Source organism: Anomalospiza imberbis, chromosome 1 (assembly GCF_031753505.1).
Source record: "Anomalospiza imberbis isolate Cuckoo-Finch-1a 21T00152 chromosome 1, ASM3175350v1, whole genome shotgun sequence".
Classification (NCBI taxonomy): Eukaryota; Metazoa; Chordata; class Aves; order Passeriformes; family Viduidae; genus Anomalospiza; species Anomalospiza imberbis.
This window is the reverse complement of record NC_089681.1, coordinates 125,128,298-125,144,496: the sequence shown is the minus strand read 5'-3', so window position 1 is coordinate 125,144,496 and position 16,199 is coordinate 125,128,298. Positions and strand designations below refer to the sequence as shown.

The window sequence follows — 16,199 nt, the reverse complement described above, 5'->3', positions numbered from 1 at the left end:
AAATAGTCTATGGTTTAGACATATTTTGTGCACAATTCAGATGATAACTTTAAATCCAGAGCTAGTAAAACTTCAAAAATTTTATATTCTTAGTATTAATCCTTAATTTATACAGATGGCTTTTAATTACCAATAGATTAAATTAGGAATCAAGGTCTATATCCATAACATGTACACAGAGTCATATTGCCCTCCCTGAATCTATTCTGATTTAAATCAGCCAGGGTCCAGGTCTGGACTCAACACTAGGCATTACACAGAATTACATCAAATTAAATACAGCCAATACTGAAGGTGAAGGTTCTTTAAAGTGAAGGAGGAACAAAACTCTTTTACCTGACTTTCCTTGTTTGAACACCTTCTCCACAATTCTCTTTTAAGTCCACATTGGTCACCTTGCAGACACTCCAGGGCTCAGTAACCCATATGTACTGGCTGCAGTCACTGTGGCAGGGAACTACCTCATACACCTGGAATCCACATTCAGTGTCAGTTTTGGTGCACGCAAGCATGATAAACATGCAAAGTGATCATACAGAAAAAAGCATTAATGCTCTTGGGAAGAATAAAAAATATGAACTTGATGATTTAGAAACTGTAGTAATAATACAGATTAAATACTTGCTAGAAAACTACTGAAATAACAAAAAAACAGAAGCTATTGAATGCTGGATTCTCTGGTTTTCTCTGTCACTAAGCCCATGCTGTGCCATTTCCACCAAAAACATCAACAGAACTAACATAAAGTCTGTAACTAGGCTAGCTCATGAGTACAACTTTTTAAAAAAATGCTATTAAAACTCTGCTAGCACTTTAGCTCTGTCCTTCACATCTCTTCTCTACAATTCCATCCCACTATTACATTATTATCCCGATTATTAGTTGTGGTGGTTTTGTATTGCTAAGGAGAGGTGACCTCAAGAGAAATTATACCAATATATATTGATTCACTTTATTTATTCATTGTGTATACTTAAAATCACTCTAATGTATTTGTGTACCAGAATTACTATTATGTTTAGATTTGAATACAAATTTTTAAATGGCATCTCATAGAGCAATTTTTACAGTGTTCCATGTTCTGACTCAAACATACATTACAAAAAATAGGACAGACAGCACACGTTGAGCAAGAAGCATATGTTGAGCTTAAATCTCTATTTCATAAACACGTACCTGTGCCTGAAGAAAGTATTTTCATGAACCCAAAAGAAAGCAAAAAAGCAAAGAGAAAACGTTAGAATTGTTAAAGTGAAGCATAGGTATTCTAATGCAATCAATTTGGACACAATTTTATTATAGACAATATACAATTTTATTATAGACAATATTCTGTTACTTCTGCAAAGAAAAAAACATTAAATGTTTCTCTTGGACCTCGTTTTGATGTCATAAGGTAATTTTCAAGATGTTTGCCCTTGGAAGAAAATACATTTTATAAATCACAACTGGTGGGAAGAAACTCTATATTACCTAGTCTCTTGGTTAGATAGTTGAACTGTTCTCCCTTTTTGCCTATAATGAGTATCAAACTTCTACACAGTAGAGAATCCAGTCTCTCTTAGATAAGATAAAATCCTCAGTGTTTTTGGAGGGCACTGGACTTCTCTATCAATTGAAATTCTTCTGACAGCATTAAGTGCAATAGATTCAAAGAAATAAATGAAACTGTCAATTCTCATCCTTCCTAAGTTCCTAAATACTTCATGGAATATCTTAATTATGCATAAATTACTTAAAGCCCATTGCCTTGAAATTATACCAGCTAATCTGACATATTATTCTAGGTATCAAGTCAGCACAACTAAAACTGCTGGATAATCTAAGACTTGTCTTAAACAAGTTCTTGATTTCTTTTCAGCAACCCTTCTTGCGTAGAAAAAGATTACTGATGGTTTGATGGTTAACCCACAACAAAATACCACAGGAAATAGAACACCTTGAACACTAAATATGTACTCTGATATCATATCACTATGCAGCTGATCAGCCCATGCACAAGACCACCAGCATAGTCAGCATACTTGGGCCTTCTCTGAACTACATTAACAACAAAAGGCATAAAAATGTGTGGTGAAAATGCATGTTAAGGAAGGTACTGGACTCTGTTGAAAATTTGTTATTTAGAATTCTTTTCCAGAATTTCCAAGATGAGAATAGGAAAGCTTTAATTCAGGGAAATGTCTATATGTCTGACTCTGGTTATCATAAGAAGAAATACATAAACCCACACACTCAACAGCTTTTGCAGTAACATAAAATTTGGATATCTTGACAGAAAGCCAAAGGAAGACTTTATACTGCGTTGAACATGTGAGTAGTGTTCTCCTGACCTTACTGGCATTTTTGTAGCTATGACTGCAGGCCACAGCAGTTGGGTGGTATAAGAATTGCATACTCATCCTGCTCCTGATAAGGGGAAAAATAATTCTTGTAATCAATGAAAAGATGGATGTCCTTAATTTCTCTAACACTCTCAGATTAGTCCCTTAATTTGAAACCATCTTATGGCCATTGACATGATTTTATATCACACCTGACCCTATTATTACTGTAATTATGATGTCTTTTAGCCTACTGAAGTGAGTACTGAGCAAGCTTTATTCAGCTGGAGTGTGGTTTGGGAGCCACCCTGGCATCCACAGCCCAGGATGAAAGACACTGAGTGATACATCCAGCTTTCACTGCGCTCAGTCCTTCCTCAAATCACAGGCACACATGTCAGCCTTGAGAGACACTGAACGACTTCTTAACAAGGTCTTAAGCATTTTATTTCAGTGTTTCCCTAGCCTTACTAGAAAGTTTTCCCAAGGCTTAACCCAAATCTGCTTGCAGCAGTATAAGCCCACTGCTTTTTATCCTACCCATGATGGCCATGGAAAATGGATTATTTCCTCCTTCTTTGCGACAGCCCTTTATGTATGTACTACAGACTGCCAGCATTCTCCCTTCCATCTCCTGTTCCCTGGGCTAGACAACATGTTGTAGTCTTTCCCCAGGTTCATAATTCCTAGATGGCATCTTACAGCATAGTTCTTCTGTAAATCATAGTACACATACTTGTGGGCACCAAAGATCCTGTTTTACCACTATGGGTCATATGTATGCAAATAAGAATGTTACATATATAAGTAATACATATGTAACTTAAACACATTATATTGAATTATTATTTAATGATGACTCTGAAAATTCAGTTCTTTTCCAGCTGAATGGTGGATAATATTTAGTTTAAATAACTAATTCAAAATTGGAATATCTATGTATTTCTCTGCATGTTTCTGAATTGAAAGGGAATGTATTTAAAAATGAAAAATAAAGGATCTATATTTTTTAAACATCGTTGTATTATCTGTGGAACGTCCTTCTCATGAAAGTACTATATTTCAAATTTTTTTACAATAATTATACTTTGAATCAACTATTATTTGGCAAATACCATGTAGCCACACATCAAATGAGTCAAAGTACCGGCAGAGGGCAATAGTGTTGCACAGAATGGGCGAACAGCCCTCCAGCAAAATCACCTTTGATGCAGAAAAATACAAGCCTATTATGTACTACATGAATATTAAAGGAGGAAAAAGACTTTTGTATAGACTATAATTTGCTCCTATTGAAATATGTTCCTCCTAATTTAAAGGATATTTACATGCTGACCCAAATCCTGCAACCCTCATTCTAGTATGTATTTTGTTAAAGCAGATTGCAAACTTGGTTTAATAGCTGTGGTTAAACACTTATGATTTTCTAAATTAGAACTAATTACATCCCCTAAAGTAGAAAATTAGATCAACAAGCCATTTCATTTTGTTCTAGCAAAATGTCAATAGGATAATATTAAGTACATGCATTTTTATTCAAATGTAAATTGAGAGCACATTTATTAAAAATCATTGAATATTTACAGAAAAGACCATGAGGTTGTTTAATATGTCTCTGCAGACTAAATTAAATTCAACAGTAGTATGAATATAAATCAACTTTGAAGAGCATAAGTTAATTGACAAGGAATGTTTATCCTTTCTAAAACTCTCCATGGAAAGAAACTTGAGGGTTTAACTTGGGCCAGTGCTAAACTTGGTCCCAAAGACTAAATGCTTGTTAGCAGTCCAAGCATTCCAGCACTCCCAGGGTGCTCTTGGATCACAATTTATGGTTTAGTTTCACTTGAAGAGGATCCAGACTCTATGGTCAGACTGCTCCATACTGCAATATCAAGTGTAGTTTGTGGGACAACTGGGAAACTGACTTCAGAATTGTATTTGTGACTGGAACTGCACTGTCAGGGCAAGCTTACCCAAGAAGGTCAAGCTCCAGCTTGAGGAGAACCCACTAAGGGACACTGGGATGACTGTTTGAGAGTTTTGTTTTCTGACCTAAGATGGTCAGGGAGTGACACTAAAAATCTTGCCAGTTTGAGCAACTGTAACGAGACATTTTACTCCCTGTCATATATTAGAAGATTAGAAGATTAGAAGGGACATTAAAGATCATTTAGTTCCAAGCCCCCTGCCATGAGCAGGGACCTTCCACTGGACCAGCTTGCTTAGAGCCCCATCTAACTAGACATGGAACCTTTCCAGGGATGAGGCATTCACAACTTCACTCCATAACCCATTCCAGTGCCTCACCACCCTCTGAGTGAAGAATTTCTTCCTAACATATAATATAAATCTACTCTCAGTTTGAAGCCATACCCCCTTGTCCTGTCACTACATGGCTCTGTACAAAGTTTCTCTCCATCTTTCTTGGAGAATCCCTTCAGGTAAGAGATCTTTGGAAACACAGTCTTCAAAATCTGCATGTAAGCATATTTTATTGTCTGCAATCTGCAGTTCACGAATATGCAAAATTCTTGCAGATGAGGAAGAAACTAACACAGATCCTTTACTGCCTGAGGAATTCTAAACTAACACATACTCCTTCTACCTCCACCTGCTCCTTATATTTTACTGTTTTTCTACAGCAAAAAATACAGATAAAAGAGTTATTTGAAGTTTGGAAAAAGCTATCTCATTAATGTAAAAATAAAATCAAATTACCTGATTGATGTGATCTAGCTTTGGACAGGGTCTTCCACCATTGTAGGGTTTTTCACGAAGCCATTTAGACCGAACTTTTACCCCACTCCCACAGGATTTACTACAGCGAGACCAGTTGGACCACTCACTGAGCTTGCAGTCTGAGGGACATGGAATAATACAGGCTTCCTCAATATAGCCTGCATGAACGGAAAAGAAAGTGAAATCTCTTTAGCATGTCAGTTTGCAACTTCTCCCTGAAGCCCTCGTCTGCTTCATTTAGATTCTCCAAAGTTTGACTTGACAGGACTGTGTGAATAAAGAGATTTCTTCATCATTAGGGATAAATTAAATTCTGCAGAAAATTGACACATATAGCTGGAGACTGTTAGAGTAGCAGCTGAGCATCCTCACTGCTCATCATCCCATCTGATTAGGATTCACACTCTCCAGATTTCAGCATTCAAACTTTCTGACAGCTACAGTGTAATTGATACTAACCATCTCTTGGTGGCATCATTCTTACTCTGCGAAGTGATATGTGTAACTTTTTTAAGGAAAAAAGGTTTAATTAAAAGATACTCCACAACTGTATCAAGTAATTCAATTGCAGTTATACATCAAAAATCCAACAGAGAAGAAATGCATCTTGCCAGCCTGGAGCAAGGGAACTTAACACCTTGTGACCTTTCTAAGGCTAGAAAGAGAGAGTAGCCTGCCACATTAATGATCTGCCGATTAACAACCATCTGCCCCCAGCAGCACACTGAATAATTGCACTGAATGGAAAAGCAGATGTTTGTTTTGCTTAAGTCATTGGTCCAGAGAGGTTGGAAGGGGGTATGACATGGTCTGCAGGGAGTAACATAAGGCCTCAATTCACTGAATGAGTGAAAATGGCTTTCTTTCAAAAGCAACATATGCCATAGCTCTACAATATGTGTAATTTATTCCAATATTTAAGGTAGAAGCTATAATACATCAAATAAAAAGCTGGCCTTAACTGCATGCTTACTGAAACTATATCCTGAACTCTCTTCTTCCCTTTCCTGTGTCAGATCTGCAAAGTATTGACCATTAGCAAATGTTCACTTTATAGATTAAAAACCTGGATGAATTTAAACTTGTATTAAAATATTTCATTAAAATATTTAATGAAAACAGTTGCAAAATTGGCACATACTTGGCTAAGATCATCCTCAAAAGATGGTCATGGTTTGCTAGACTTCAAATGTTTCAATTGTTTGTCAGATATATAGATATTTTTAAATTCGAAAGGGATCAGTCTTTTAATCAGAGCTGAATTGTTTTTAACCTATGCTTCTAAGTAAAGAAGTTGTTCTGTCTCTTCTAAAAACAACCAATAACAACAAATCTTAAGGTTAGTAAAGAATCAAAACACTTACATTTCAATTATATATATCTATTTCTAGTCAATTTGTTGTTTTAGATATAGGTATTTTGTTTTAGATGTAAAGAAAATAAGTTAAAAAAAAACCACATACAGTAGCATTTATAGTATTTTATGGTCAAATTCAGGTGATAGTTTTATTCTGTATGGTTTTACTTTATTTAGAAGTGTTAAATATTTAAATAAATATAAAGAGCACATCCTGGACTTGAGCACTGTGAAACTACTGCTCACCAAACATATCTTCCTTAAAATGAGTAATAATAATAGTATTCCAATTATTACTTTGAATATCAAGCATACTTATTAAATATCTGCTGCTATTTGAGCAACCAGTTCAGTGAAAATATATGAAGGGGACACTGTGTTAGAAAAAAAAAAATTGAGGCTCACATCCCTGCATATCAGAGATGCTGACATAGATTGCCCTGCAGTAGTAGATGCAAAATTGATTACGTTTCACCTTACCTGACATCTCTAAGTCCTAGAAATCTGATGCACCCTATCTCAGAGCTCCAGCCTGCACTGAAGTTTGATTGCATAAATACCAAAGTCTCTACCTGCACAGAAATGAGCTTTCAACAAGTCCTATACAAAACCATGTACTCACACAATCAGGAAGCTACCGAATGAAAATGGAAAAACCCAAAGCAAGTTAAACAAAACAATTCCCTCCAAACAATAAGTGTTTAATGATACTCTCTGATAGAACTAAGTGAAGATTTCATTGCTCTATTAAATTTCTTGTGATTCTGAAATGCTGCTTTTACTTTCAACATAACTTCTGAATAGTGTTTTTTTCTGGAGAAACCTTTCTACTGTAACACAGTTATGCCATTTACCATTTGTTAGAATTTCTATCTCTGGCAATTAAAGTCTGAAAAACCCAAATTCAAGTTGTTTTAAATATATTGTACATCCTTAAGCAGGTAGCCTGAATTAGTACAGACTGCTTCAGGAAGACTTTTTTTAAGGTCCATAGACCTCTGAGATTGTCTTAGTAACTCTCAAAGAGATCTTCCCAGTCTTTGCCAAGATCTTCTCTATTATCAAAATCCCAAAATAACATGGTATTTTGGCATTTTGATAACACTTCATAGCCTACCAAAAGAAGCCTGTGTGGAACATACTAAACTAAAATAATTGACAAATTAGAAATTATTTTGTTTCGTTTCCCTTCAATTCATCCAAACAAGGGCAAAAAGTTTAACAACATTATTTAGAAACTTGCAGACAGAAGGTGTATCAAATACATTATACTATATGCAATTGCCAGGTAACATTTTAATTACCCTGAGCTATATTTCAAGTGATTCCATAAATTATCAAATGAAACCATATCACTAGAGCAACCTTTATACTATTCATGAAATATCAACATTGAAGTCAGCCACTAGAACTGCCTTACCATAGAATGCAAAAAAGGCAAAACAGCATCCTACTACAGATATAGAGTCTTATTAAGAGTTATAGCATGGAAAACTGCAACCTGCTGACATGTTAATGCATTTTGTAGAGGATGCAGTGTCCAGATGACACTACCCACATACTCTATAATGAAAAAATACTGAAGTGCAATCTTATACTGGGTACTTAATCCTGCAAGCTTTATGGAATGGCTTCTGTTCACCATACAGCTCTGTCCCGTGTCATCTCCATGATATCTGGCCTATGATGCTCTCCTCTCCCTCTTTCCTATTTTCTCAGAAAAGTGTCAAGACCCAAACTCCACATATGAAAGTTAAACAGCTGAACAAGAAGAATGGAAAAGATGTTAAGAAGAGAACAAGAATGGAGTCAATCAATGAAAGCACCAAAAAGGAGCTCTAACAAGGTAGGATCACTTGGAGATTCTGGAAGTGTGAGCATTTTTGGAAAGTGGAGAGAAAAACACTTATTCTTTTGTAAGATGCAAGACAAGTATTAAAAAACTCCAAACCACTGGTATACTAACACTGTTAAGGGAGTCCACAAAGGAATTTCACAGCTTCTCAAAAAAAGAGAAAAGACAATAAATAAGTGAAGAACACGAAGATTAGATTATATATTAGAAAAATGTTCTTCACCCAGAGGGTGGCTGGGCACTGGAATAGGCTCCCCAGGGATGTGGTCACAGCACCAAGCCTGACAGAGTTCAAACGTTTGGACAATGCTCTCAGGTTCATGGTATGACTTGGAGTGTCCTCTGCAGGACCAGGACTTAGACTCCGAGACCCTTGTGGATCCCTGCCAACTCAGGATACAATTCTATTAAGTTACTTTTCATGGCAAAGAGTCAGAATTCAAAACAACAGAGAACATGCAAAACAAAAGAGGGACTAAGGAGGAATAGAGGAAAGGGTAAGAAAAGACAGTGTGAGGGAAAGGAAATAAATGGCTCAGAATGAAAAGTCAAGAGAATTGTAAGGAGACACTACATGGAAACAAAGAAAGAGGAGAAAAGAAATAAACAACCTGCCAAAAGTAATATCTTGGTGAAGCACAAACAGAACAAAATGCTCTCGAGAGCTTATGCTGGCATTCTCTGGCCAGAGAGTGAAATGTAACCAAGAATGTTTTCACAAATCAAAATAGAGGACAAAGGGAAGAAATACAAACACTGTGCTCTCTGATTTGCATTCCATATGTAATTAGTATGCAGAATGAAAATGACCTTGTTATATCTGACATCAAAAAGTTTTTGGCATATTTATCCCTTGGCATATATTTCCTCTCAGGGGCCTCAGTATTTTGCTCAACAGACTATTTAACATTTAGCTATTCTACTGGACTCCCTTAGAACTGAAGAAGAAGCACACTTCAAATTGTTTACAGATAGCACTTTAGTCAAGAAAGAAGAGTAAATTAAAAAAATAAATTACTTGCTGAAAATTACTTGTTCCACTCCACTTACTGCCTATCAAATGGTACTTTTCAGGAAAAGATTCTCTGGACTTGTCATCACCTCAGATGCCTTTTTTTGTGTATGAAGTCAGCATAACTTTTAAGGTGATTAAGGATGATCTCCATAAGTTCATAGCAATCCTCCCTCAAATCCAATAAAGCGGATGTTCAAATACTTTGAAAAGTTTACACTTGGTTGTTGTTGTTGTTGTTTTAGTTAAATTTCAGATGGTTTTACTTGTAAACTGTTCACACTGCAAAAATTTTTGCAAGTGAGAAGACAGAATGTTGTTATATAAAGAAATTTTGAAATGCAGAAACCAGAAATACTACATGCAAATGAGACTGGTGATGCAGATAGATAGTTTCTGACATTAAAAGGATGTGAAGGAGCCATTTTTAAACTTTCAGTGCTGTTTTCAATTTGATCAAATCACCCTTGAAAAGGTGCTGCTTGTGTTAGACCAACCTTGTGTATGTGTTAGTACAGAACCTTATTACAGAAATAAGCCTCTAGTGTGTGGGTAAGCATCTCTATGGTGGAATGTCACCCAGTTACATCACACAGACTGGTTGGTTAATCTAATTGCACCAAAAGTCATACCAGAACTTTGAGGTTCAAAGAACAAGCAAGAAATACAATAGATGCAAGAAGAAAAGAATGAGAGCAGTAAAATGTCTATGAAGAAGAGCTGAGAAGGTGAAGGAGGGACAGTGAAATAGAAACCAAACACTTTAAGGGCTGAAGATATGTTCTCTGGACATCAGCAGTTCACTTTTTGCCTGCTATTTCTCATCCTGACTGAAGTGTCTCACTGCATGCTTCTTGCAGGCTTCCTTCTCCTCATGTCATCTGAGGGATGTCAGAGAGATGGGACCATGGTGTTCTGTGGCACAGGGTACAGGCCCTGCATGGTCCAGAGAGGTGTTGGAAAGAGTTGCCTATATCTAAGGGCCTGTGTCTGCTCCCAGGGCAGTAGTTTCTCAATTATTTCAGCTCCTATAAGGCTGTGAAATGGGCAGTTGTCTGTCATGAGTGAAAACATGGCTATTCTGTCATTAAAGATTACTGAACCACAATTTAACAAATGGCTTTGAACCACTAGGAATATGAACTGAACTCATTAGTAAAAGGGAAAAGTTTACTGTCCCATTGCTAATTGGCTATAAAATCTGGACTCCTAGAGCAAAATAATTAACAGATGTGATGGATAATTTATAAGGGAGGACCTTAATGGACTTCAAACTTTCTTTAATGACAAAGCAGGATAAGTAGGTGGATATAAGACTTTTCCCCACAAACTGCACGTGCAATGTGTAGGAACAGACTGACTACTCCTGTTGAAGGGTGCAAATATAAACATCTCACAAAATGTTTACATGAACTCTTGTGTCCCTAGGACTGACAGAATTATGCTCCTACTTGCATGACTAAATGTCATGCTACGTTTCAAAGAAGAAAACCTGCAATGTCAAAATGGTTTATGTTGTTCTCATAGATTTTTTTTCCCAGGAAATACAAAGTTCATGGATCTCATCTTCCAGGACAAAGAAATATACAAGTATTTGCATTTCATTTTTATCAGAAGATATGTGTTTCTAGAGACTATTCATATTTATGTTGATCCATGGAAAAATAGATTGAACACCATAAGATTTTTTTTTTCAGGATTACTCTTCAAAGGCTCAAAATCTGAGAGCAATTGTTCATGCCTAACTATCTCCTGCATCAGTAATTCTTCCTCTGGTGAACTAATTACAGCTCTTTGGACTGATGGATGACTGCTTTAAGACTGATGTCCTGTAAACAAGGCAGATATGGAGGCACCAGAATTCAGGGGCCTAAGGTAGGACTTCTGGTGCAGGGCAACAGGTAACATATTGCTAGAGAACACATGACATAAATATATATAGATTTTGAAAAATATGAGAAAATATATAGAATATGAAACAGTAAAGTCTTTGAATAATAATTTGAGAACCTAGGCTTACTACCATACTAGATTAGAATTTCCTAAGGGAAATATTTTTACTTTTGAATAAACATTAAACAGAAAGTCTCAATTAAATTTTAAAACCTTTTTTTTCTGTATAAATTTGCATTGCTTCAGGTTAGACTATTGAGAGTGAAAAAAGCACGTCTAAAAATCCTAATACAAGTGGATAAAGCAAGCTGTGACAAACATCTTGGACTATATGGACTTTGTTATACCATACAAGATTTTATTTTATTGCACATATAAGCAATTAAATACAAAATTCCTCCATTCACACTGATACTCCTAGCAGCTGTTGCAAAAGTATTCACTGATATGCAGATATTCCTCTCTAATCCTCCACATAAGCCTTGTAGCCACAGAGGGCTTCGTAGAGTCAGCACAAATCAATGCATCTCATTTAATTAATGCTGAAGGGGGAAATAATCTCACACTAATAAGGCAGCAGACAAACTATCCTGACTGCTTGACTGTGCCTAAGGTCTTAACAGTAAACGGACATGAATTAAGAAGAGTAATACGACCTATATAAAAATGCTGCATCTGTCTGCCATGCCACTCTGCCTTCAGTAGGCACACACAAACACAAGCACCACTCAGCTTATGTGGGTCATGATTCATAATTTATATATGGTGGAGAAGAACTAAATACTGAAGAGCAAATAGTTTAGTTCATAATCATGGCAGTGGCTTGCTTTTGATTTTTTGTCATCAAAATTCCAAGGTACAATTTAAAGGAACAATGAAGAGTAGCTCTCTCAATTTTTTCACAAACACATGGAAACAGATTGTTGGCAGACACATGTCATTATCCACAGAGCTCCAGTACACTACTCATGGCAGGGATAAAGCTATGAAAAACAACTGCAGCTTTTCTAATGGAGAAAAAACCCTCTCACACTTGACTAACAAAATAAGTTTTTATATTTCTCCAATAAAATTATCTATGTAGTATTGAAAAGCAGGAAGCAGAGAATGGGCAATTTATGTGTCTTCCACTACGGGAAACAGATAAAGAGCAGCTCAGTTACCCCTTTTAGCTGATGTTCCCACACCTGCTGACACCAGGAAGCTCTTAGCTCTTGCCCACACTCTGCAGAACTGGAATGGATGAAAAATACCAGTGGCAGAATATTCCAAATGGCCGCTGAATAGTGTAAACTTTCTTACTAATAAATTTAACTCAAATGACAAACAAAATATTTTGAAAAGGAAAGTCAAAATGTTTGGCATATACAACACAGATATAAAAGAAAGTAAGGAAAAAACAAACCACCTTTTCTCTCTGCAGCTGAAACTTAGGCCTACTTTCAACTGTTTGTTCGAGATTTTTTTTAAGCACCTGTTAAGCTACAGAAAGCTAAGGACCCTCTGCAGAAGGACTTCTGCCCTCTTCTTCCCACAGTTCTTACCTAGCAGTACCAGTAGAATTATTTAACTATATTCTGCCTCTCCTTTTCTGACTCCTGTCTTCTTGAGAAACTAGTTTGCACTTGGGACTTTATAACTGCACCCAAATTTCAAAAATTCTCACAAGAATCCTCAGACGGGTGTACTGATTTAGGGTGGTTCTTGTGTCACCTCTGTCCTTTAGGTCCTTGGTGTCTGTGAAACAGTCTGTTAGTTAACTCTTCTTAAATCTTTTGAACATGAGATATGCCAGGCAGGAAAGAGAGCCCTGAAGTATTTATTCTTCTGTTCTGTTTACCTTTTATTTTCTGAATAAATCAACTGAATTGTGATGATAAGCAAGCAACATTTTGCAAAACAAGCAGCTTATGAATTTTTTGGCACAGCAGAGCAGGTCTGTCTTCTCATTTCTTCCACTCAAAACAACATGGTTTGCAACACCGACCTGTTCGTGGCTTTGTAAATTTACATGGTAGTATTTATTTACATAAAACTTTTGAAAGTCTCACAATTTGAGTTTCTTGTGTCATTTGAATATATCACAAAACATATCTCATGATGTATTAATAACATCAGTGTGGGTGCAGTTTGTCTCTCTTGTCAGATTTAGAGGTTGCTGTCACAGCTGAAGAAGTTCAATTATCTCCATTTCACATTTCAGGATTTCACAGTGAGTGAAGACAACAAAAGCTCAAGTTGGATACCAGACAGGAAATATCTTCCCTTAAATGTTGGTCTTATTTTCCCTCCGAGTACAAGATAATTCGCCAAATCATATCCAAAAAAACTGCAATTAAATAATATATTACTTGGAAAAGAAAGAAGAGACCCACAGGAACTAAAACAGGTAACACAGAAGAAAAACCTGATAGCCCTTCAGTTAAAAAAATTAGAGAAAAATCCAGTGAAAAATGAGTTATAAAATTAGTGAAAAATCATTGCTGTAGGGAAATAAGCACCTCTGTTAAAATTTACAAAAATAACCCAAGCAGGCTTGAATTATGTGTCCTGTCAAGTTCTGCTTAAAAAGTCAAATGCAGATTGATGGGAAGCTACAAGGCACTTTTATTTTCTAGCAGGTGAGGTACTATTGTGATACTAGAGAAGTCCCTTGTTGATTTGGCATCATATAGCTTTTATGTTTGTTCTTAAAGAAAACAAAACAAAACAAAACAGAAAAAACCCAAACAACAACAATTACAAAAAAAAAAAAAACCAAAACAAAACCAAAACAAAACAAAGAGCACACTGAAACCTAGAGAAGATGCCAAACTGAAGAACTGTCATACAACATGGGCATGAGAATAACAAGAAAAGCATTGTAAATAAATACTGGGAAAATATAAAATAAGATTTAACTGGCAAAGCAGCAGTTTGTACACATTGAGAAAAATAAAACAAACCATCAGAATGTAATCTATGAATACAAAGTAGTTATTCAGAAAAGGCAGTAAACATATACCAAAATGAGATTGAAAAAGCTATACAATTTGCTCTAGCCCCCTTGTATTTGCAAAAGTATGCCAAACCTGGAAAAATGCTGAAGGCAGACAAAAAATTAAGTAAGCTTTATGTAAGCCTATACTATATGTATGTATAATACCCGTCAATAACACAGGATCTACTGGAAAGGAAACCATAAATTTAATGATGTATTCATTAGCATCAGTTTAAACATTTATCATCAAAATCATGTTAGATACTTCATTCCCTGTGTATGTGAAATTCCTGTCAAACAATTTTGGGAAAGTAGAAGGAATACAGGATTAGTTCAATATGAATTCCAAGCTTCATCTGCTCACACATTACACCATGGACTAAGTTAATGTGTACTCTCCCTCTCAGATGGAACTGATGAGAAAACACAGACAGGAGGGGTGTCAGGTGGAGGGGGTGTAGTGGAATATCAAGGAACCAGACACCTCAGTGAGCTGATCTAGAAAGAAAGAATTCAAAAGAAAACAACACCTAAAAATAAAGGGTTCAGGCTTCCCAACCTACAATAAATACAGTAATGACAAGAAAACACTTCAATTTTACAAAGTTAAAAGAGACTTGAAGTTTCCCATGACAAAAAAAGGATGGAACTTGAGAAAGAAAGAGCACAACAAGGCAATGCTATATTATGTTTTTGGAACGATGCCTGTGAGTGCTAATAGCATATAAACAACAGCCCTGGCTACAGCAGGAATAACAGTAACACATTGTTAGCAGCTTTTCCACTGGATTATTATTCATTGTGGTCACTGTGAATGTAGGCCACATTCACTGATAAAATCTATTGGATCAGAAATTACTACCATGAAGAGAGAGTTATGTCAGGGTAAACAATGATGGTTTAGAATATAATTTTTTAATACTTTTTTACTCCTATTTCTTTTATTATTGTAATGGAATTGCACCTCAAGATGCACTGCCAGGGCTTGAAAGCAGCTACACCCATATTTGTTCTACACAAATCTTAGCAGCAGCATGTTACTTACCACATACAACATCAACAACATGTTCTTGGACAAATATTTCTTTCCTTTTTTTTTTTTTTTGACACAAAAGCTGGCAGTGCCCCATTCTTCAAGTCATTGAAAACTGATTGGCAGTGGGCCATCACTTCCCCTAGTTTCCTACATACTGAAGTGCTTTTACAGTTTTCCACTTTTCAAAGGTCACTCTGAGCTTAATGCTGAAAAGTGCTGTAGTCCTAATATAGTATATGCTAACACCTTGACTTGATATATTGAATTTCTAGCTTATCATATCTCCAAACTGGAATAAATAGTGTAAATTAAAATTGCCTTATTTAATTCAATCTCTTTGATTAGCTATTTTAAATATATCCAAGTAAATAAATGAAATTTCTGCTATCTTAATTTAACATTAGAGAGTAGAATGCATATGTGAATTAAACTTAGATTGACCTTTTAATGGCACTAACGTCCAGCTTTTCATAACAATTGCTCAGATACAAGTTTTCACCACAAACAGGAAAAAAATGATCACAAAAACTCCACTGATGTCAATTAGCATATTTCTGGCTCACTGAAAACCAGAAACTGCCAGTTTTGATCCTAATGCTACAGATGCATCCCCTTTAGGAAAGAACACTATTTCTTCCTGGAGCAATGTAAATACAAAGAATATAAAGTCTTTAACAATCCTAGTTTTGCACATGACAGATTTACACAAAGAAAAAATGCTGTATGCTGTTGAACTCAGGTCAATGCATGCCTGTTAGTTAAGGTGCTGAAGAGCAAATGGTAGAGATAACGCTATTTAAAGGTTTAAAGCTATACAAAAAAATCTGTGGAAATAATTTTAGCCTTTTCAAAATAGTCCTGTGTTTGTTTATTTTTTGTGAATTTGCTCCTTCTAAATGGCTTTATTCTCAAATTTCTAGGTACAGTTATCAGGAAAAATAAGAATATTTTATTTTTTTCAATTAAAATACCTAGTTAGTAGTTTACCCCGATTTTACTT

At 35.8% G+C, this 16,199-nt stretch overlaps 1 protein-coding gene across 1 annotated transcript in view; it reads right to left on the bottom strand.

Moving 5' to 3' along the window:
• Window positions 1-16,199, bottom strand: part of THSD7A (thrombospondin type 1 domain containing 7A) — a 270,080-nt gene that overhangs the window by 25,535 nt on the left and 228,346 nt on the right. Inside the window, exons 17-19 of the mRNA XM_068210178.1 lie at window positions 5,046-5,224; window positions 2,025-2,030; window positions 337-470 (exon numbers count right to left, since the gene is read on the bottom strand). Coding sequence (XP_068066279.1) covers window positions 337-470; window positions 2,025-2,030; window positions 5,046-5,224 — 319 coding nt within the window. The remainder of the gene's footprint in view (window positions 1-336; window positions 471-2,024; window positions 2,031-5,045; window positions 5,225-16,199) is intronic.